The following is a 23,967-nucleotide window of genomic DNA, read 5'->3' on the forward strand; positions in this document are numbered from 1 at the left end:
TGGTCAGGGTGACAAACACCCCCAGCCCAGGGACTGGCTGTAGCTGAAAAGATCATTTGCCTGACAAAAGAGGCTTCAACAAACTAGACAAAGCACCCAGAGGGGCAAACAGGACTTCCCAGAAACTCCAGGACACGGCCGCATCCCAAAGAATGATGGACACATCCAAAGGCTCAACCCCCCAAATCCTGCACTGCAGGTCTGGATCTCTGAGCTGCCTTTCCTGAGACACGGGGCTCTATTCCATGGGAAACATCCCAAATCCCAGCTGAAGCAGTGCTGGGAGGAAGGAAAAACCAACAGCATCCCCAGGTTTTGGTTTGTGGTTCCCAAAACCCTCTGCCAGGTCCCAGGAAGCAGCAGCAGGAAGGGAAGGGAAGGGAAGGAAAGAAGGGAGCACATCAAGGAATTCAAATTTCCAACTCCCATCCTGACACAACCCCTTATCCAAAGACAAACCAGGACAAAGGAAAAGGCCAAAAATCAGATTATGGAGCAATGTTTCCATGAGGGATGGATGTTCTCCAGCAGCACCGGACTGGGGTGGGCAGTTCCCAATCCTTGGCCTCTCTGCTGAGCCCAGTAATGGGAATAGAGATAAAAACACAAAACAACCAAATTTGGAGACACATCCCACGTTCTCCAGTCTATTCTGCACCTTCAGGACTCCCCCATGAGTAAGGAGCAAACCCCTGGAGACACCACAGCCACCCCACACTGCCCAGTGTCCCTGGTCTGGTGTTTACCTCTTCCTCCTCATCCTCATCCTCCACATCCAGGATCCCCGAATCCTGCTCCGACATGGGGCTGGTGTTCTTCACCTCCAGCTCGGAGCTGGCGCTGAATTCCTTCTTGGATTTCTTCCCCCCACTAATCCTGGGCTGCTGGGACACGATGTTGTCCAGGTTCCTCTGCTGCTGTGCCTAGGAGGAAACACAGATTTCACCCGGGATTTAATTTGGTTTTCAGGCACGAGGCGCAGCCAGCCCTGAGAGGGGACAAAGGAGGCCGAAGGCGCCACGCGCTCGGCGGAATTCCGACACGTCGCCTTTTCCCCAGCCCAGATATTCCCAAATCCATTTGCAAAGCAGGCCGGGGATTATGCAACAATCCAAGCACGCTCCTGACTCTTTCCAAATCCCAACGCCCCGGCCCCCGTGCTGCCACATTGATCCGTTTACGGCCCAGCTGCAGCAATATTCGCCCGCGGGCCATGTGGTGACTGTCACAGGCCGCGCTCAGGGACCTCCTGAACCGCTGGATTTGTTCCTCTTTTCCAGCCCTGGAAAGGCACAAAACATTCCACATCTGGACCCCAGAGGTTCCTGAAAGCATTTTTGTGGGAGCCCAGGAGGGTTTAATTGCACATTGTTGATGTGCGGAACGAGCTGTAAAAGGTGCTCAAGGAAAACGTGCTGGAAGCAGCGGGATGGAGGGGTGGGAACACGCGGAGTTATTCCAGGGGTTTTGGGGTTGTCTGGCAGCTGAGGTCACACTGTGCCCTCCTGCAAAGATTCCATTGTTTTTCCTTTGATATGGAGCACAATAATCGACAGGAAAAGTGGCTCAGCCCCACTTGTTCAGGAGTTGACCGAGTTCAAACCCAAGGGCAAGGAATGGGAACAGCACGAACACACAAGGGGTCTCCAGGGCCAAATCCCAGCCAAAACCAGGGAAAAAAGGCCAATCCCATGGATGTGGTGGTGCTGGACACGTGGGTTTGCGTGCTGGTGTAACTGGAAAATAAACACTCAGAAAACCTGGAATTTATACGGATTTAGACACAGATTTAGAGGATTCTTCCCCATATTATGCTGTGGATTTTTTTTATGTATCAGGAGAAAGGTGTGTGGGAATCATGGAATCACAGACAGGATCTTCAGGATCCTCTCATTCCATGGGCAAGGACACTTTCCACAAGCCCAGGTAACTCCTGGACATTCTGGAATTCCAGGATTCTCTGAGGTGGCAGAAGACCTTCCCTACGGGAACGTGGCAGCCTGGATTTAGAAGGAAGCAGGAAAACCATTAAACCTGTTGGAGATCCAGCTGTCAGCAACACCGAGGGAGAATGAAAACATTCTTAATTACTATTAAAATACGCTAATTATTACTTTTGCTACCTGAACTGCAGAGAACACAAAGTGTGCTTAATCTGTGTGCAAACCTCCCGGATTATTTCCTTTTCAAAACTTGGAAGTTTTAACATCCCACCAAAAATAATTCAGGAGCAGCTTTGATTTTTGCCAGCCTCAAAGTCACTTTGGAATCTCCCCTTGGGAAGCACAACCCCACTAGGGACCGAGCACTGGAGTAACTCCTACATCTGAAGAATATTGAAATCCAAGCATGGCATGAAAACCCTGCTCCTTGGAAAATCCAGGCACGGACATCCCATTCCTTGGAAAATCCACCTCAAAGTGCTCCTCACCCCGAGCACACACAGTCAGCTCTGAACTAATTAATGAGCTGGGTAATCTATAAAATTCTGTGTACAAAGCTGCCCCTGGAGGCGGCTGCAGTGGGAACAGAAGTGAATCCTTGGATCGGGATGTGAATCCTTGTGGGATGTGTTATCCCACAGCACAACCTTGACCTCTAGTGGTTGGAAAGCAGGAGTAGCCCTGGAGTTTATTTACTCCGAGTGCTCCTCCCAGCTGAGCCAGGAGACTCCCAACCCCATCCCTTTAAAAAGTCTCTTCGGGGATGAATCCCAACAATGGGAATTTTTGCAACGAAGCCCCAGAGGGAAAGGTCTGGGTGGACACTGCCCAGGACAAAGTTTGCTCCCGATGTCAGGACGCGAAGCCGTTGGGGAAAGGGGCGTTTTTGGCACCAGGATTTTCGGACTTCAGAGGCAGCACTCTATAGAAAGGCCTTGCAACATCCCATAAAGGGAATTAGGACTTCAAAAAGGGGCGGGAGCGCCTGGTCCTTCAGAAGAGAACACAACAAAGGGTTGGGGCTCGGGCCCGCCCAGCGCTGCCATGAGTTTCCCAACCGAGGCCGGCCTAATGAAGTTATAACCCTGAATCCACTGGAAATTCCCCCAAAAGCAAGCCCAGTGCACTCATTAAACCCTCCACTTTATGTAATCCTTCTCCTTCTGCAGAGCGGAGAATCAAAGAGTGGGAAAAGGAGAAGTTTTGGATGAAGCCCTGAGCTGGACACGGATCGTTAAGCAGGGCGGAGCGGGCCCGGAGCGCACAGGCGGTCATGGGAGAGGGAAGTCAGGGATAACGAGCTGGAGGATGCTGCTGCCAGCCCTGGACTCCTCTGCCCCAGCCCTCGGCATGAAACACGTGGGATTTCAGCCTGGACACGGAACTGGTGTCATCAAGGATCCACTGAAGTGCCCTCCGAGGATCACTGACCTTGGTCCCACCTCTGTTTTCCAACAGGGATTAATCTTCCCTGTGTGTGAGCACAGCAAGACATGGCCAGGTGTCAATATAGATAAGATCCAAACCAAAAGTTGATAAGACCTCATAAATTCCAGTTATTTCGAAATCAAGGAAATCTGTCCCTCCAGCATCGCTCCAGGACAAGGAGCCCCACATGGAATTTACCCCCCAAGCTTTGATTTTGCATTTTTAATGCAAATAAACTGATTTATCAAAGCAAGAGTTTTGACCTGGATTGAACTCCAAGCACCTGCTGAGAAAATCACAGAATGCAGGAATAGTTTGGGTTAGAAGTGACCATGAAGCCCATCCCATTCCACCCCCAAAAACACCTTCCACTATCCCAGGCTGCTCCAAGCCCCAGTGTCCAACCTGGCCTTGGACACTGCCAGGGATCCAGGGGCAGCCACAGAAAATCTGGGCAACCTGTGCCAGGGCCTCCCCGCTCTCTGGATGGAAAAAAATGGGAAAAATTTGTATGTCTCAACTCCCAAATATCCTAAAAAGCAGCCAGAGGATGCTCCCAAAGGCACAAAAGGTTTCCAGCCCACCAGGAGCAACTCAGACCTTGAGGAATCTTCACCTTTCAGGATTTTTGTGGGGGGAGTTTTAAATTGAACAAGATTTTCCAGGGATTTCTGCCTCTGGAAAATCCCTGGAGCCTCGCATTCAGTCAGTAGAGCTTTGTTCTCTTCCCTTTCTGGGAACACCGGAGCCAAATCCCGACCTGTGATGAGCACATTCCCACTGCAGCAGGACCGGGAGTGCCCCGAGCCTGGAATGAAGGAGTGATCCTGGAGCCAGGCCCTGCACACGCCAGGAGGAACGGGAATGGCTTTTCCATCTCCACGAGGGCATTCCCAACCCCCTGCTCCCGGCAGGAAACGATCTGGACTGAGGTGACCCAGAAGTGAGAAATATCATATTTTCTTCAGCTTCGTGAAGTCAGTGAGGTTTGGGTTTCACCGTGAGGGAAAGGCAGAGCTGGGGGGAGACCCAGAGGAAGCAGCTCCGGAGAAATTCAGGATTCTCCTACGGAACTCCCTGCTCCCATGCCCGGCTGATTCCCAGCACCTCCCCAGGCTGGGGTGCAGCAGATCAACCCTTCCATGGATTTGCTGCGGCACAGGAAGGATCAAACCCGACCTGCAGAGGAGCACTGGGGGGTTTGGGGGTTCTGTTCCCCACAAAGGGAAGAGGTCCCACATCAAAGGATGGGTGACACCCAGGGTGCTCTCGGAAAACAGACGGAAGTGGGGCTGAGGGAAGCCCAAAGCCCTCAGGAGATGACAAATCCAATCCAAAATCCCCCCACCTTTTGGTGTGGGGTTTCCATGAGAGTGAGGTTACTTTGGGGTTATCCTGTGGAATTGCCTCTGTTCTCCAGGACCATCAATCCTGGCTCGCTCTGCTCCATGGGAACATAAAAAGGCAGGAGAGCCAAGGCCTGGTCACAGCTGATGTTGCTTGAAGGAATCAAACACAAAGCGTTGGGATCGTGGAGGTGAAGTTTCCTCCAAGCACAGCCACTTCCCTCATCACAGCTCCTGGGAGACCAGGAGCACCCCCATTACTCCATCAGGGCAGAATTCCCAGCTCCTGACAGGAATTCTCTTTGCAGACTGGCTGGTAGGACAAGCAAAGGCACCTTTCCACCTCCAGGGCCAGGCCCGTGTCAGTGGCCCACGTTTGTGGACTGAGGTTGTCATCAGGCAGTCCAGAAGACTTTTAGGAGACCTGGGACAGTGGGAGGTGTCCCTTCCCATGGCAGAGGGTGGAATGGGATGGGATTTAAGGGCCCTTCCCACCCAAACCATCCTGGGATTATTTGATGATGTAACTCCTGTCTCCTGCACATCGTTTCAATCAAGGGCTCGACCCTGCAGGTCGAGGCTTTGGGGGTTTCTCTTCAAACCCTAAAATTCCCAGAGAGGTGTGGACTCCTCATCCCTGGCAGTGTCCAAGGCCAGGTTGGACAGGGCTTGGAGCAACCTGGGATAGTGGAAGGTGTCCCTGCTCAGGCAGGGGTAGGATGGGATGATTTTTAAGGTCCCTTCCAACCCAAACCATCCTGGGATTCAAAGCCCTCAACAGGAAGGACATCCCTCAGCATTCCAGGATCCATCCCAAAAAACTCCCACAAGCGTGTGAACAACAACTCCACCTTCCTCACCCCTCACAACCAAACGGACCCAGCCCAACCAAACCAACCCAAGTGAGCCGGAGCTGAATTTTTTGCAGTTGAATTTTTCAGAGTTGGGTTTTTCAAAGCAGCTCAACTCCTTGAGATCGAATAAACCCGGCCACAAACCTGCACCCCAGAACCATGGAGGCATTCCCAACACCATGGGATCATTCCCAACGCCATGGGATCATTCCCAGCACCATGGGATCATTCCCAGCAACATGGGATCATTCCCAATTCCATGGAGTCATTCCTAAAGTCGTGGGATCACTCCCAATGCCATGGAATCATTTCCAATGCCATGGACTCATTCCCAATGCCATGGACTCATTCCCAATGCCATGGAGTCATTCCAAACACAATGGACTCATTCCCAACATCATGGGGTCATTCCCAATGCCATGGGATCATTCCCAATGCCATGGAATCATTCCCAACACCATGGACTCATTCCCAGCACCATGGAGTCATTCCCATTGCCATGGACTCATTCACAACACCATGGACTCATTCCCAGCACCATGGAGTCATTCCCAATGCCATGGGATCATTCCCAATGCCATGGACTCATTCCCAGCACCATGGAGTCATTCCCAATGCCATGGGATCATTCCCAATGCCATGGACTCATTCCCAGCACCATGGAGTCATTCCCAATGCCATGGGATCATTCCCAATGCCATGGATTCATTCCAAACACAATGGACTCATTCCCCACACCATGGAGTCATTCTCAATGCCACGGGATCATTCCCAGAGCAGGCCAGGGACTCCACCAGGCCCTGCCTCCAGAGCCACCCTAAGGAAAAGCTGTTTCACCACGTCCAGGAGAAAGGAGCTCCTTTAAAACTCCAATATTGTTATTTCTGTAACTTCACCTTGTTTTCCACACCCCTTTGCAAACACTTGAGTCTCACCTCCCCTCACCTCCATCCACCAATATTTACTTTTGAGCAGAATCTAATTAGGTTTTTCCTGATGAGACACGAGATAAGGCCCGGGGAGAAGGGGCTGGTGATTTAAAGGGAGCGATGATTTAAAGGCTGGCTTTGGTAGTTTTGATTAGTTCCTGCTGTGATGGTTTTACAGAGCCCTCTAATGGGCTGAGACACCGAATTTTCAAATATCATTTCCCAAAATCCCTAGGAATGGGATACATATTCCTTAAGCAATCTTAGGAAAGAAAAGAAGGGAAAAAAAAAAAAAAACTCAGCAAAGCCGACTGGCTACAGGGGTAGGAAAAAAAGAACGTTAATAAAAAATGACAGTAGGGCTGGAGCCCTGCCAGAGAGCCATTCCAAAGTTATAAAATCCCCCTGGGATCAGATAAAAGCAGGGATTATTATTGCAAGGTGTAAACTCAACACACGGCCACAGCTCCTGCTTTGAGTTTGCCCGCGGAGCCGGCGCTGTCGGGACGAGGAGGGGCTCAGCCTCTCCCGTTCCCAGTGCTAACTCGTTATCAGAGCAGACAATTTGTTGGAGGTTTGGCTGACAAAGTTCTCCCTGGGCTCAGGAAACGAGGCCCAACAATGGGAGGGTTTTTTTGAACTCCATTCCAGGTCATTAAATAAAAGGAGTTTGGAAATGCAGCATTGGATGGGTTTGTTCTCCCCAGTGCCCTGCACAGACTCAGCCTCAACCCCCCCCACTCCTCATTCCCTGAAAAGTCTTTTCCACCTCAGCCCATCCAGAGCAAAAATCCACCTCGGCTCTGATTTTCCCAAACATCAATTCTCCTCAAACACAAGTTTTTGGCATCGAGTGTGTGATGAGGAAAATGCAATTCCCCCTTCACTTTGCTCTCACCCCATTATTTACCCTCATCCCCTGCTCCTTTTCCCAACCTGGCTTTAATCCAGACCTAATTCCACAGATTTCACAGTTCAATATTCCCTGGTGAGGACAAGGGCACCACTGTGGCAGCAGGAGCCAACTGGATACCCAATAATTCCTGTTTGTGCTGCCCTGGATCCCTGGAAGTGTCCAAGGCCTGGCTGGACACTGGGGCTTGGAGCACCCGGGAACAGGAGAAGGTGTTGAGGTTGGAATTAGATGGGATTTGAGGTCCTTTCCAACACAAACCATTCCAGGATTCTGGAGCCCCTCTGCTCTGGAGCCAGGCTGGGAGAGCTGGGAATGTTCCCCTGGAGAAGGGAAAATTCCAGGCAGAGCTCAGAGCCCCTTGCAGGGCCTGGAGGGGCTCCAGGAGAGCTGGAGAGGGACTGGGGACAAGGGACAGAGGGACAGGACCCAGGGAATGGCTTCTACTGGGAAAGGGGAGATTGGGCTGGGATCTTGGCAAGGAATTCCTGGCTGGGAGGGTGGGGAGGGGCTGGGCTGGAATTCCCAGATTTGCTGTGGCTGCCCCTGGATCCCTGGCAGTGCCCAAGGCCAGGTTGGACAGTGGGTGGGAGCTGTCCCTGCCCATGGATGGGATTAAACCCATGGGATGAGCTCAGCCATATTTACGTCCTCAGAGTTCATTCAGTAATTGGGTTAATTCAGCTTTTCACACAAAACCAGTTAAACCTCAGCTGTTTTGGGGGAGGCTGCTCAGCCCAGCACTGCGAGAAGGGAATGATCCAGACTCTCCCTTCCAGGGAGAAATTTATCACACAAGGACTGATAAAAAGCCTTGGGCAACCACAGCCTCCGGGTCAGCTGCGCAAAAAAAGCCACTTTTTAAGGAGCCCTTTATGGCCGAAGTGTTGATTTACACTTCTGTGGGATCCAGATCTGCGGGCAGCTTCAAAGGCAGCTCAGTGGTGCGATTACAAAGTTTATTTATCACATTTACACGGCGGAGGAGCCGAGAATGAGCTCAGGGCACCGAAGGCAGCAGGAGGAGGAGGAGGAGGATGGGTGTTCCACAGGGAATTTCAAACACATGAAAGTCCTTGGCCTGACAACTCCACAGCTCGGGGCTCTGCTCCAGCAGCCCGAGCTCTTGGGCAGAAAAATGGTTTGCAATTTATCCGAAGTAAGATGGAACTGGGATTCTTTGATTTTCTTCTACCAACCATTTAAAATTCCTTTTCCAGCCGGGGGCACCCCTGGATGAAATCCCCCACCCTGGGAGCTGCTGTGACCTCGGGGCTGGTTTAACCCTGCCCAAGGAGGCACAACCATGACTAAAAGCTCCACTGGAAACTCTCACACGTCCCTCTAACCTCTCCTCACTCTTAACTGGGACCCAAGCAAAGCCCTGAGTAAGAGAGGGAGCAGCAGAGGAATCACAACCAAAGCTGGTCACAGGTGAGAGGGTCTGGAATGACTCAGGAGCACCCAAGCGTGCAGGGCCTGCCCTTGGGAGCTCTCTCAGGGAATTGGGATTGTTTTCCAAGCTGGGCTTTGTTCCAGCACGCTCCCTGACTAGCAAGGCATGGCACAGGGAACAGGGTTTGGGGTTTGGGGATGGTTTTTTTTTTCCCCAGTGAAACTGTTAAAAAGGAGAAATCCAGGCAAAAGGCTTTGTTTCCTCAGGAAAAAAAAAATAGAGGAAAAGGGAATGAAGCTGGAGAGGAGAGTGGGGATTAAAGGGAAAAATTCAGGCTTTGACTTAAGGACATTCTACCAGAGAATTGCAGAATTACAAAATTGGGCAGTTCATGGAATCACAGAGCGGTTCGGGTTGGAAAAGCTCATCCCATTCCAGCCCTTCCCAGGGCAGGGACACCATCCACTATCCCAGGGTGCTCCCAGCCTTTCCCTGCCCTTCCTTGGGCTCCCCCAGTGCAGCTCTGGGGCTTGGAGCGAGCCTGGGGCACCAGGAAAGCTGCTCCTCAACCCAAAGGCACCCAGTGAAATTCCAGCCCCAGCATGGGAATAATCCCAGCTCCAGGAGCTCCTCAAAACCCCTGGGGACTCTCCAGGTGTTGTCCCCACCTCTGTCCTTGCCCAGGGAAGGTGAGACCCTCACCCCTCTGGATATTCAGGATAAAAGCAGCCATGGATTAGATCTCACTAAAGGGGGAAGGTGTTGGGCTGGACTTTCCAGGGTTTGGTCCAGGGGGAATTCTGGAAAAACCATCTGAGTGTGCTCAGCGTGGAGCTGCCCCTGCCCGAGCTCCGACACCACACAGGGCTCTCACTCCAGCCACGAGTTTGAGCAGCCTGATTCCAACATTTCCCAACGGTTTTCCTCCCATTTTCCCTTCCCACCAGCTGGGAAGCTGCTCCTTTCCTGAGGAACAGCCTGCCTGTTATCCCTGTTTTCCATGGCAGCAACTGCAGCAGGAGCTGCTCCCTCAGCCACGGAGCAGACAGGAATTATCACTCATGGATGCTCCATTTTTCCTTGACCTCACAAAGTTCCCCAGGGAGTTCCCCTGGCCTGGCCTGGGATGGAATCCTGGTATCCCGCTGTCCGTGGGAGTTCCCAAAGTTCTGCTCCACACCCCCTCCCTGGCTCTGGCATTTGGAGATAAGGTTCCTTTCAAGATTCTGCTTTTGTTCCCATTTATCAGCCTGGGCTGGGTTTTTGAAGGATTCTGAGGGACTGGCCATGGTCAGAGCACCTCCCTGGGATGGTCCCGATTCTCCTGGAACAACAGGCCTCAGTAAATCCCAGGAAAAGCCCAGTGTGGTCAGTCCTGGACAAAAGAGGATTTTGGCTTTTCCACGGGACAGCCTGTAAGTGTTTAAGGGAGATCTGGGAAGAGCTGCAGAGATCCTTTGGGTCTAACTCAGATCCCAGCCCTGCAGGCAGAATATCCTCAGCCATTCCCGCAGAAATCTGGGATAACAGGATCCCAGCGGGTCACGTTCCATGCTGGGATCCGGGAACTCGTTCGGTAACTGAGGGACAGAGATGGGATCTGGAATGTTCCTTGAGTCTGGGAAGAACCTGCCTGACTAAGGTTGCCCTGACATCCCCAAGATCCTGTTTTCCATGGCACAGGAATGTTCTTCCAGAGATAGGCCACGGCTGCTGCCCCGAAGTGCTGTGTGCTTCGGAGCTAGGGACCAAAGTGAAATCCTCATGGAATGGGTTGGGTGGGAAGGGAACCTTAAAAACCACCTTGTTCCGCCTCCCACTCCCCCAGATGCTCCCAGCCCCAGTGTCCAGCCTGGCCTAGGACACTGCCAGGGATCCAGGGGCAGCCCCAGCAAATCTGGCAATTCCAGCCCAGCCCCTCCCCACCCTCCCAGCCAGGAATTCCTTGCCAAGATCCCAGCCCAATCTCCCCTTTCCCAGTAGAAGCCATTCCCTGGGTCCTGTCCCTCTGTCCCTTGTCCCCAGTCCCTCTCCAGCTCTCCTGGAGCCCCTCCAGGCCCTGCAAGGGGCTCTGAGCTCTGCCTGGAGCCTTCCCTTCTCCAGGGGAACATTCCCAGCTCTCCCAGCCTGGCTCCAGCCCTGGAGCAGCTCCGGGGCCTCCTCTGGGCTCTCTCCAGCAGCTCCACGTCCTCCTGCTGCTGGCCCCAGGGCTGGGGCAGCTCTGCAGGTGGGCTCTCACCTGAGGGGCACAGGGACACAATTCCCACCTTTCCTTTGGGATCAGCCCAGGCCTGGGGGGGTTCCATTCCAGCCTCACCCACAACACCCCAAATCCCTCTCCCGGAGCTGCTCCCAGTCCTTTCCTTCCCCATGCAGCCTGGATTTGTGCTGGGGTTGCCCTGACCCTGGTGCAACTCCAGCCCTTGCCCTGCTGAGCTTGCTGAGGTTCTGTCCCAGCTCTTTGGGAGCGACCACCCAGAACGTCCCCGTGTCCATCTGTCCCTCCCTGTCTGTCCAGCCTGCAGACAGGGACGCTGTGTGGGACAGAGCCAAATGCCGTGCACAGACCCCGATGGATCACGCCAGTCCTTTTTCCCTTTTCCACCAAAACCTTAGGAGGAATCTGGGCAAGGATCACAGCGAAAGGCTGAACCCTAAAACCCAAAGAACCCCCACACATCCTGCACATCCCAGGAGCAGCAGCACCTCCACCTTCAGGAGATTTTTAAAAATACTATTTAAAAAAAAATTGGATAAATCCTTGTTGGAACAAAGCCCTTTTCATTCTGTTTGGGAATAACCCCTCTGGTTTTTTTGATGAGAAACCCACAAAGCAGCTGCCAACGGGGCTGAGCCACAAAGAGCAGCTCAGCTGGGGGAGAACAAAATGGCTTTTTCAGGAATAATCATCTTCCCCAGGATCCCTGAGCTTCGGGGAGCAGCAGAAGAAAGCAGAACATTATTTGGTTAGTGCTGGTTTTAATTAATCACAGAATTAGCCAGGCCCTGCCTCCCCCAGCACGGTGACTGTAAGGAATATTTAATCCCAATATGAAAAGTTTCAACTTTACAGAAGAGCTTCAATTTCATTTTCCTGCCTTCACTTCACAAAGATCCCTCTGATAATGCAAAATATTCTGTTGATAAATACATTTTTTTCCTAAGCGCTGGGGCGTGAGGGTTGGGGATTTAGAGAAGAGATTACGGCACAGAAAAATGAAATTATACATTCAGCACTCAGCACTGCTCTCCAAAACCAACTCTCCCAACTGAAACCACTTTTTGTGGTCTTTTTTAACATAAAAATGAACTTAGTCAACACATTACATAATTCTCCTCTCCCACAGTATGTTCCCAGGATTTTTCTCCCTGTATCCATCACTAATATTTCACTCACACCACAATTTTTAGGACTGAGCCTAAAAAGATTTTAAGTCCGCAGTGATAAATCAAAACCCGATCTCATCTCACTGCTGTAAATTCACTTCATGGTCACCCTTGAAAGCACCACAAGTTATTGCAGAATTCAAATTATGCTTTAAAAAAAAAAAAAAGTCTCTCCACGTTCTGAGTGCTCCAACCTTACGAATCCACCACCAGGAACATCAAACTCGTCTCAAATCCGTTATTCCCTGGACGTGATCTGCCCTCTAAAGGCGTGTGGGGAAACTACAAAGAGCGTTTTAGCCATGAAAAAAAGCCCTGGAAGGGTTAGATTTTCCTTTTCTTTCCCTCCCTGGCCTCTTCCCCTGTCACAACCACACAGGAGGGTCCCAGGCTCAGCTTAAGCAGGCTCAGCCTGAGCTCAGCCCAGCCAGGACCATCCTCAACGCAACAAAAACTCCACAGGACAGAGCCTGGATCTCCCTCTGGGACACTGAGGCATGAGCACCATGCATAAAAAGGATTTAATCCAGGCCTAATTCCATGGATCTCACAGGTCAGGATTGCCTGGGCAGGACAAGGGCACCGCTGTGGCAGCAGGACCCCAACAATTCCTGTCTGTGCTACCCGGGATTCCCAACAATTCCCATTTATGCTGCCCGGGATTCCAAACAATTCCCGTTTGTGCTGCCCTGGGAGTGTCCAAGGAAAGGCTGGATGGGGCTTGGAGCACCCTGGGACAGTGGGAAGTGTTTGGGTTGCAATGGGATGGGCTTTGAGGTCCCTTCCAACACAAACTGCTCCACCTGGAGAAGGGAAAAATCCAGGGAATCCTCAGAGTCCCTGAAGGGGCTCCAGGAGAGCTGGAGAGGGACTGGGGACAAGGGACAGAGGGACAGGACCCAGGGAATGGCTCCCACTGGGAAAGGGGAGATTGGGCTGGGATCTTGGCAAGGAATTCCTGGCTGGGAGGGTGGGCAGGGGCTGGGCTGAATTCCCAGATTTGCTGTGGCTGCCCCTGGAAGTGTTCAAGGCCAGGTTGGACACTGGGGCTGGATCCACCTGGGACAGTGGGAGGTGTCCCTGCCCATGGATGGGATGGAGTTGATGATTTTAAGGACCCTTCCATCCCAATCCATTCTGGGATTCTGGGATACCTTTGGATGTCCAAGGTCAAGGTCAGCTTCCACTGGGAAAGGGGAGATTGGTTGGATCCACCTGGGATTAGTGGGAGGGGGTGGCAGTGGATGGGATTTAAGGTCCCTTCCCACCCAACCCACTCCATGAACATCCCAACCAGCAATAAGTCAGGATTTAGGTAGATCCCAGAATCCCATAATCCTTAAAAAGGATTGGAAAAGCCCTCCTAGATCCTCCAGTCCCACCTGTGACCAAAATCCTTCATCTCAACACACCAAGGACACTCCCAGCAGGAACAGCCTGGCCTTATTCTGTGGATGCTGACACAAAATCCTGCCTCAAAAATAACTTCAAAAATATTAAAAGAAGCAAAACCAAATGATCCCAACCCCACTGCCAAGGACAGGATTCACAGGATGCAAATTCCAAGAAGAATCAGCAAAGCCACCCCCAGCCCTTCCCTGGCCACCAGTCTGGATCCTTCCCATCCCTCCTTGCCCGAGGTTTGAAACTCCCAGACTTCCAAATTACAATCCCAATTTTTAAGAGCCCAAAATAAACAGCAGATTGTACCAGGAAAAAAAAAAATTTAAAAAGGGCAATTAGAAAGTCAGAATTCCTCCAAGTTCTCGTTAGTAAAAGTTTTATATCCCTCCAACATGTGGCACTCCAGGAGAAAACCTGGCAGAGGGAAAAATGCCCTGGTCCACCTTTCCTGAACACAGCAACATTTCAGCCTTGGCCAAGGTGGTTCCTATTAGGGGATTTTTTCCATTTGAAATTTACTGGTTAATTTTATGGAAACAAATCAAGGGAGCTGCGTATTATAAATCTATTAAGGATAAAAAACGTAACTCTGCAAATAAAAAACCCCAGAAAAATCTCACACCTCCCCTCCAGCCCTTTCCAATTTTCATTTATGGGCCCTTTAAAAGGGAAAAGTGGAGCTGGGAGGTCTTCCTGGAGTCCCACACGTGTGGCATCCCTGCCCAGCCCTCGGGAATGAGCAGCTTTATGGAGCCATCCCCTTTTCCAGGTGACCAACTCCACCTGCTACTGGAACAGGGAAAAAATCCCTTTTTTTACAGGGAATTCTCCTCTCCCTGCAGGATGGGGTTGGGAAGGGAAGCCGAAGGACAAAATTCTAAAGGGTTTTGACTGCTCTGCCTCCATCTGGAGTTAATGGGGCTGCACCTGCTTTTCACAAGGTGTGAACGTGACCCCACAAAGAGCTCAGAGGCTCCAGCACTGCCTTGATCCAAGGAAATGGATAAATCCAGGTGGGAAAAGGTTTGGGAGCAGAACGTGAAACCCTCAGAGGTGGGCGAGTAAAAGACCACGAGGTTCAGCCAGGGCAGGGGCTGGAGCTGCACCAGGGTCAGGGCAATCCCAGCACAAATCCAGGCTGCACGGGGAAGGCAGGGACTGGGAGCAGCCCTGGCAGAGGGATTTGGGATGTTCTGGATGGGGCTGGAATGGCCCAGCCCAGACTCCTCTGTACCCTGGGCTGATCCCAAAGGAAAGGTGGGAATTGTGTCCCTGTGCCCCTCAGGTGAGAGCCCACCTGCAGAGCTGCCCCAGCCCTGGGGCCAGCAGCAGGAGGACGTGGAGCTGCTGGAGAGAACTCAGAGGAGGCCCCGGAGCTGCTCCAGGGCTGGAGCCAGGCTGGGAGAGCTGGGAATGTTCCCCTGGAGAAGGGAAGGCTCCAGGCAGAGCTCAGAGCCCCTTGCAGGGCCTGGAGGGGCTCCAGGAGAGCTGGAGAGGGACTGGGGACAAGGGACAGAGGGACAGGACCCAGGGAATGGCTTCCACTGGGAAAGGGGAGATTGGGCTGGGATCTTGGCAAGGAATTCCTGACTGGGAGGGTGGGCAGGGGCTGGGCTGGAATTCCCAGATTTGCTGTGGCTGCCCCTGGATCCCTGGCAGTGTCCCAGGCCAGGCTGGACACTGGAGCTGGATCCACCTGGGACAGTGGGAGGTGTCCCTGCCATGGATGGGGTGGAATTGATGAGTTTTAAGGTCCCTTCCATCCCAATCCATTCTGGGATACCTTTGGATCCCCAGGAACACGTGAGATAAAAGAACAAGGTCAGTCAAGGTCAGCACACCCAACCCTGATGGTTTTCCATCAGCTTCAGTGGAATTTTTTCCAGTGAAATCCCAGCTGCCTTTGCTGACCCACAGCCACTGCAGGGACAGGGATGTGTCCAGAGCACAGGTTCTGGGGCAGCCTGGAACAGCTCCATCCACGGCTCCTGGCTGACCTGGACATTGTGGATGTCCCAAATTCCTCCTGGGAACTGCTCCTCACTGCAGGACAACCTGGCTTGCAGCAAGGACAGAGGAACTCCATGGGATGGGACAAGGGGCAGAGATGGCAGCAATTGCAGGAAATGGGGGAAAAAGGGGAAAAGGGAAAACCCAACATTCACCTGCCAATGTGTGAGCTCCACCCACAGCTCCCAAGGGCAGGAACAACCCCCAAACTCTTTGTCAGAGCTGGGATCAAAGGGAACCAAAAAACCTGAGCTCCACTGAATTCCTACATTCAGCATCCTCAATTTCATTCCTTACTGGGAGAGGAAAGAGTTCCCCCAACTCCTGGGGATTTTACCGGGGTATTTGTTCCCTGTTCACCTCAGAACCACAGAATTCGGAACACTTTAGGCAATCAGGTGACAGCTGAGTAAGAAAATGACAGAAGGAAACTGCAGGAAGCCCCAAAACCACCTTCCTGCCTCATCCCAATGCACATGCAGCACTGCTGGAATTGCCCAGAGCTCCCAGGAATGGATGCAGGGAACAATCCCACCTAAAAATGTCCTTTCTTTTCCCCCAACACAGTGACTGGGAGAGCCCCTGCCAGAACAACACCAAAGATTTGCTTCTGCAAATAATCAGAAAAATCTTCAAGGACCTGGAGCCTCCTCATCCTCCAAATAAATTCCAAGCTGCCTTTTTCTTCCCTTTCCAAGTGGAGTGGAAAAGAGAGATCCTCCCTTCTCCCAAACTCTTAATAATGTTCTTCAAACACTTTGGAGATGCTTCAAGAGAAAGCACTGAAGAAATATTAACCAGGATTTCATCCCAAAGCCTTGGAGCTCATTTCAGGGCTGGCTCCACATTCCAGCCTCATTCCCTGTTCCCAAATCCCTCCTGCTTTAAGGTGATGGGGGTTTGGGTGCTTCAAAAGGTTGGGAACCTCAAGAGTTTTGTCCTGCAGGGTTTATAAAGCCCTTTTTCCCTTCCTTGTGAGTGGAACCACAGGTTTTCCACAGTCCCAGAGGGATATTCAGGAAAATCTGGCCGTGGATGATGCCCCTGTCCCAAGCCCGGAGCCTGAGAGCTCCTGGAGCTGCCGAGTCTGACACTAATGAAAAATAAGGAGCTCCCAGCACAGCTGCCATGCGAGGAAACACCAAAAATGTGCTCCTAATTTCTTGCTCAGCTCCAAAGATTTGTGAGGACTTTGTGGAGCTACTGCAACGAGTTAGGAATGATGAAGTGCAAGGCTCCGGCTCGGGCCAAGCGGCGGAGGATGCAGACACTGCCTCGTTACTGCCCCACTAATTGAGGTCCTGCTCGGCCCCGAACGCCGAGGGAGCAGCAGGAAAACGTCTGGGAGCTTTCCCTTTTCCAGCCATCCTTTAAAAAACACTTTATAAAATCCCACCGTGCCACAGCAGCCAGCCCAGAATGATCAGGGGGATTCTCGGCCGGCTCTTTCTTCCTGAAAGTTGAAATATAAAGCTTGGGGAGCCTTTTGGATACCTGGATTTAGGGAAAAAAACCCACGGGATGTGGGAAATAATGGACTTTCCAAGTGCACCTTGGAAATCAGGCTTTGGTTCTTGTTGCGCCTCCAGGAAAGGAGGAGCAAGGATGGGTACAGTTAAATGTTGGAAGAGTAGGAAAAGAGCTCGTGGAATTCTATAGGAGACTTCAAGAACTTTACCAAGGTCTTGGAGCACCCTGGGATAGTGGGAGGTGTCCCTGAACATGGATGGGGTGGAATGGGAACTCAAACCATTCCGGGATTCTGAAGCCCCTGTGCTCAGGAGCCAGGATGGGAGAGCTGGGAATGTTCCCCTGGAGAAGGGAAGGCTCCAGGCGGAGCTCAGAGACCGTTGCAGGGCCTGGAGGGGCTCCAGGAGAGCTGGAGAGGGACTGGAGACAAGGGACAGAGGGACAGGACACATGGAATGGCTCCCACTGCCAGAGGGCAGGGATGGATGGGATATTGGGAATTAGGAATTGTTCCCTGTGAGGGAGAGAAGAAACAAATCCCTGCTTCTCTAACTGGATCCCATATTTTTCCAAAGACTAAAAAAGTTCTCCTCAGCACTCCACAGACCAAGATTTTCCCTCACTCTTTTGTATCTTTAGCCCTGATGATAAAATCTTCCAACAATTCCATTTCTACCATTCCCATGGATCCCTTCCCTGATTTTAGGAACCCTCCCTCAGTCTATTCCCAAGAGAAAAGCTTCCTCAAAATCTTTACAAAGAGACCTTCACCCCATAGATATGAAAGAAAACTCATCTTCCCAATGGTTCCCTTTGGTGTTTAAGGCAAGCACTTCCTGGAACCAGGATTTCACCCCCAGGATTTCATGGATAGCTCCCTTTCCAAGGAGCGGTTTGCAGCTCACCCTCACTGCAGGAGGATCCCAAAATGTAATTTTTGTGAGCCAAGAGGAGAAACACCAGAGTGGGACGGGAACAAAATCCTACACAGATCCCAGCAAAGAATTCCTGCAACTCCCTATCCTGGAAAAGAAAACACAGGACAATTCGCTTGCAACTGGGAAAGTCAAGATTGTAAAGAAGAAAATTTCCAAGAAGTAGAAGCAGCAGAAGAAAAAGAAGAACATTCCAAAAAGAAGCTTTCAAAGAAGAAAAAGACAATTCCAAAGGAGAAAAAGAAGGCTCTAAAGAAGATGATGATGATGATGATGATTCCCAAGAAGAGGAAGAATATTCCAAAGAAGAAGATTTCAAAGAATAAGATGATTCCCAAGAAGATTCCAAAGAAGATTCAGAAGAACATTCAGAACATTCGAAGAGGAAGATTTCAAAGAAGAACAAGAACAAGATTCCCAAGAAGAAGATTCTGAAGATTCCAAAGATTCAGAAGAAGATTCCCAAGAGGAAGAAAATTATTCCCAAGAGGAAGAAGAGCCTGTGGAAGGACACTGTCCCCTCACCACTCCCAAGGAACATGGAATGCTGCTCCTAAGCCTTCTTCCAAGCATCCCTTGGGACACCAGACAGGATTCCTGCCCCTCCACGGCAGCTCCTGCCCTGCCCAGCCTGGAGCCATGAGCTGGAGTAAATCCAGGTTTAAAAATGACCCTGGGATGCGGCACCGCAAGGAGTGGAAGGGAAGTTGGCTGCTCTCCTCACAGGGGGAGGAAATTCAAATTCCAGAGTGGGAAATGTGGAACAGAAAGAAAACTGAGTGTCCTGGTGCTCGGCAGGGGCTGCTGAGGGAAGAGATCAATGAACTCTCCTGAGGGCACCAGAAAAAGCCTGGCTTAAGGAGCAATTCCCTGAGCAGGGTTAGGCCTGGCCTAAGGAAACGGAGAGACCTGGAGAGAGGGAAAAGTGGGAATGTGGAGTGGTGCAGAAGTGAATCCACACATCAGCTGCCACCAGGGCCTGGGTGGTTGTGGGGACAGCCAGGAATGGGAGCTGGAGCTCAGGAGGACACAGAGGCCACCAGGGGAAGCCCTGGAAGGAGAGGAAGGATCTGGGCTTTCATCGGGAGGGACAGAAAAGCCACGCTGAGGATGTGAGATCTCCTCTGGAGACAAGGGAATTTGGGACTGGAAGGCGAATAAAAATCAGGAAAGACCTAAAATGCTGAGTAGAAGAAATATCTCAACAAGTGTGTGAATTCCAGAGGAAGGAGAAATGGGATTCATCCATATCCCTCACACAACAGCTCCAGGAGGAACGGTCAAACACCATCGTTATCCCAGGAATTCAGGACCTCTAAAAACATGGTCAAAATGTCCAGTTAGATGTTGGAATATCATGCTCTGGAGAAGATGGTCTTGAGAAAATTTGGAAAAATTCCTTAATTCATAGAATCCCAAACTGGGCTGGGCTGGAAGGGACCTACAAAGGTCCTTCAGTCCAAACCCTGCCACGGGCAGAGACATCTTCCACTGAATCACATCCTGTCCAACCTGGCCTGGAATGTTTCCAGGGATGGGGCATCCACCCCGCTCTGGTAAATCCAGGGATTTACCACCCTCGTTTTGAGGAAGTTACTCTTTAAATCTCATTTAAGTCAACATCCCTGCCGGTCGAGCCCTCAGCCCTTGTCCCTCACAAAGGGCCCTGCCATAAAATCTGCCCCTGTTTATGAGGGTACAGCAATCCCTGCTCTGGATCTCCTGACTGGGAAGTTTCAGGACTGGAGTTTGCCTGCCTGTGGGCAAACTGGGATGGAGTTTGATGGGATACTGGGACCCCATGGGGCAGTTTAACACAAGCCGTGGCAGACTCTGGTAAACAACTCCTGTGGTCTGTATTGAGAACAGATCTGGAAGCAGGAGAAGGGGCCCAGCAGGGGGGATTTGATCTGATCCATGACCAAAACCATTCCCATGCCCCAAGCCAGCCCTTCATGGGCTGACCAGTGAAGCAATTCCCCACAATTTACTCCTGCCATAAAGGGAGCCTGTTTTCCCACAATCCTGGAGCCACCATATCTGGGATCAATAAACGTCCTCAATAGCCACATAAAACTCCTTTCATCCCTTCTTCCCTCCAGAAAAGGTGGCAACTGCCACTCCAAATGGCCAATCCCACTGACCAAAGGGGCCCCGTGCCCACGCCTTGGGATCAACTCCCAGCCCCACCACGAAGTCCCGGAAAGCAAGTGACTGCCGCTCCTCACCCCAAAAGCTGTGGCTCATGGCCTCGGCTTTGTAGGTCCTCTGGAAAGAGTTACCAAAGATAAAACAATCTTTCCATCTTCTGATTTAAAAGGGACTTCTGGGCAATGTCTGTCCTGAAACTCAATATAAATTTGCATTTCTCCCTGGAGGCTCCTCGTTCCAAAGGGTTCCCATTGGGCTTTAACAATGCCACTGCCCTTTTTTCGGGGAACAATGACAAATCCTCCTCGCCTTGATGGATGCTCGTTCCCTACAGAAGTCAACAGTAAAAATGTGAAAGGGTTCGGAGCATCCATGATGTTCCTACCAAATTCCTCAGGCTCCCCAGCCAGGCACGATTAAGGACTCGGCACAAGGAGTGAGGATGTGCTGAAAGAGATCCCAATCTCACCAGAAAAGTCATCCCAGGTTCCTCCCAGCTCAGCAAAGCGGGGCTTTGCTCTTCTGGGGGGCTTTCAGCAGAGATTCCATCCCGAGTTTGGCAAGATCTGCCCACTGCAAAGGGGGAACTCCAGAGGGAAACAATGAAAGGAAAAAGGGAACGGAGTTAAGGCACTTCGGAGCCTAACAAGGCACTGAGCTGTTGCTCAGGCAAACTTCAGAAAACCATTCATCTTCTGAGGGAGCCACCAGCAACGGCCCTGCCGCGGCTCTGGAACCGCTGCCATCCTGGTGGGAGGTCCTGTCACACTCCCAGGATTTACAGAGCCACGGGAAGATAACGCCGAGCGCTGGGATCACCACGGGGAACGATTGTCTTCTCAACAGAGAAGCAAAATTCCTCCCACCCCCTCCCAGCCCTGGCAGCTCAGCCTGTCTAAAGCTGCAGGTGGCACCTCAATTCCAAACACCCTCCAGGAGAGATGGGGAGAGTCCAGGGACAGAGGAGAAATTCCGACAGACCGGCAGGGGGTTCAGAGGGATGAGAGGTTCTGCAGAGCCTTCAGTGCCAATCCCAAAACTCTCCCGGAAAAAAGGAGCTTTGGGCCTCAGCAGAACCAAAATGGATTGTGCCAGACCCTCGTGAGTCATAATTAGTATCTGTTGATAATTACAGACACTTAATGAGCTGATTAAAGCCACAATTTATAATCAAAGAGACCCAAACCCAACTTTCTGGTCTCTTTTGGAATAGGTTGTGTGCTCCTGAGGACTCAGCCCAAGATTCCCACTTTGCCATCCCTGTCCCTCAGGAAAAATGAAACCTTGTTAAAATCCAGCAGGAACTTCCCATCCGTAACTGCCCATCCCAAACATCCACGGAAAACTGACATTTCCAAAGGTTTTCACACCTTCCCACACCAGAACTGCACAGGAGCAGCCGAAAAGCCAAACAAATCCACGGATCTATCCCACCAAGGGCTGGGAGGGGTCACTGGGAGCAGAACAAGCTCTGACTCCAGCGATTTCCCTTCCTGCCCTCACCCTGCCCTCGGAAGCACGGCAGAGATTTACGTGGTGAGGATGTCACTGAGGCGCCAGTGCTGGCCACCAGCTCCAGGAATTCCTTGGCTTGGGCACGCTCTGCCTGGCCAGGCCAGCCCCCAGGAGAGCTGGAATGGCTCCGCTGGCGGAGGGGATGGCCTGAACCACGTGGGACCCGGCTGGGACAAAGCTCTGCCCCCACAGCAGCAGCTGCTCCTAGCCAAGGGCTCTGGGAAGATCCAGGCAGGAAAATTCCCAACTCCACCAGCTCAGATCTGCCTCTGACAGAGGGCCAACATGGATATCCTCCCAGTCAACATCTACAGGGAATCCTGGAACAGTCAACGGGGGAAGGGACCTTAAATCCTGTCCAGTGCCACCCCTGCCATGGGCAGGGACACCTTCCATGATCCCGGTGGATCCAAGCTCCTATGTCCCACCTGGCCTGGGACACTGCCATGGATCCAGGGGCAGCCACAGCTGCTCTGTGAATTCCAGCCCAGCCCCTCGCCACCCTCCCAGCCAGGAATTCCTTCCCAAGATCCCATCTAAACCTTTTTTTTTTCCACTTTGAAGCCAAAACCTGGACATCTCACCTTCCATCCCACCTGCCAGGTTTAGATCAGTGAAACTCATTCCCTGGCTCATCCCAAGCTGAGCAGACACTGCAACGATCCATGGAAAACATGAAAGCAGAACAAAAATTAATAAACTCCACATTTTCTCCTCTCATCCAGTTTTTCTTTGCACCAGGAGCAGGTTCCCCATCACCACTCTTTGCCCCAACACCTGGTTCTTTCCCTAAAGGATGATTTTCCTTGGACACTTGGCATTGCAGAAATATCCTGAAATATTCCTCAACCTCCAGCTCACAATAAAAAACTTTAACCCTAAATATTTAACCGAGGCACCTTTACTTGCTTTGTATAAACCAAAAATTACAGATTTTGATGCAAAACTCGGGGGTTTTGTTCTTAGTTGTGGGTTGGGCTTTTAGGACAGCAAATAAAGATCGCACCAGGTAAGAATAAAACAATGAAATTCCCAATAAAATAAAAAAAAATTACAACCCCATGGAATGATGGGGATGGAAACTCTGCCCAGAAAAAAGGAATTTCTGCTGCTCCCGCTTTGAAGAGTTTTTCACATCCCGCTCTATAGGATCAGAGCACTCAATTTATATAAAACAAATGTACAAACAGGCTGGGAGAGGCCTTGGGAAGCATTGGGAGCAGACAGGAGGAGTTCCCACGATAAGGCAAACGCGAGAAGCCATCGGACACGGCGACAGAGGGATTCTGACACTCCATGTGCAGTAGGTTTTAATTATATTGTAATAAGGAGCTATATATGTGCACTTTTCATGATTTACTAGATGGCTTCTTTAAATTCTAAGCCAAGCTGTGTTTTTTGTTTTTTTGTGTTTTTTTTTTTAAGAAAAAACCCTCAGTTTTTTAAAAAATAATTAAAAATAGAAACGGTGCTGCAGAGAACATTTGGAAAATTTTTCGGAGTCGATTGTTTATTGGGACTCCAACCGATTTTAATGAAAAATATGGTTATAATTTGAAAAAAAGCAGCACTTTTATGTTTTGCATACGGAAAAGGCCCTACAATGCAACCTCCAGGGCACTTCTGGAATCAAAAAAAACCCCCAATCTCAAATGGTCGCCGGGGCTCGCCGGCCAAACCCCCTCCTGGAAACCCCAAAGATGTGGGTTCCAAAGTATTCCAAGCATCCACAACAAGTGAAACTGGATGTAGGGAAGTATGTTCCCAACATTTCCTTCTGTTTCTGGTGAAACTGGAACCAGATGACCCCGAGCAGCACATTGTGTGGAGGGGTCATTAAGCAGCTGCAGATGCGGCCCCACTGCTGCGCAGCGACGTCGGCGCTGATGGCTTCCATCCCGCTCCGGGGAAAGGTCATCCCGGGGGTAACGCGGGATCATCCCGCCCCTCCCGGCGTCCCAGCACAGCCCCCAGGCTCGGGAGAGCTCAGCCTGGAGGTCTCTGGGGAGCACAATCCCAGTAAGAGGCGCGGGACACCTCGCTGGGGCCGGGATGGTGGAGGAGACATCTGGGTGCTTCTCCCGGTGGGAGGCAGGTCCAGGTCTCTCTCCTGTGGGTGTGTTCGTTTTCCCAGCTCTTCCAGAGACTGAGAGGTATTTTAAAAGGTTTCATTCCATTATCAGTCTCGATGAAGGGTGAGAGGTAAGAGACGTAAAACTCAACTCCATTCCATCAGAAGCCAGCCCATTTCCTGATTACAACACCTTATAAATGTTTTTCAGCCTG

The 23,967-nt window shown here is 51.3% G+C and overlaps 2 protein-coding genes across 6 annotated transcripts in view; both read right to left on the reverse strand.

Annotated features, from left to right (window-relative positions):
• Nucleotides 1-23,967, reverse strand: part of EXOC6B (exocyst complex component 6B) — a 290,871-nt gene that overhangs the window by 152,999 nt on the left and 113,905 nt on the right. For all 5 annotated transcript variants that reach the window (XM_068189179.1, XM_068189178.1, XM_068189176.1 and 2 more), the window contains one exon: nucleotides 747-923. In XM_068189179.1, the coding sequence (XP_068045280.1) occupies nucleotides 747-923 (177 nt within the window). The remainder of the gene's footprint in view (nucleotides 1-746; nucleotides 924-23,967) is intronic.
• Nucleotides 1-23,967, reverse strand: part of RAB11FIP5 (RAB11 family interacting protein 5) — a 447,460-nt gene that overhangs the window by 104,336 nt on the left and 319,157 nt on the right. The gene's annotated exons all lie outside the window — the stretch shown is intronic.

This window comes from Anomalospiza imberbis, chromosome 4 (assembly GCF_031753505.1).
Source record: "Anomalospiza imberbis isolate Cuckoo-Finch-1a 21T00152 chromosome 4, ASM3175350v1, whole genome shotgun sequence".
NCBI lineage: Eukaryota > Metazoa > Chordata > Aves > Passeriformes > Viduidae > Anomalospiza > Anomalospiza imberbis.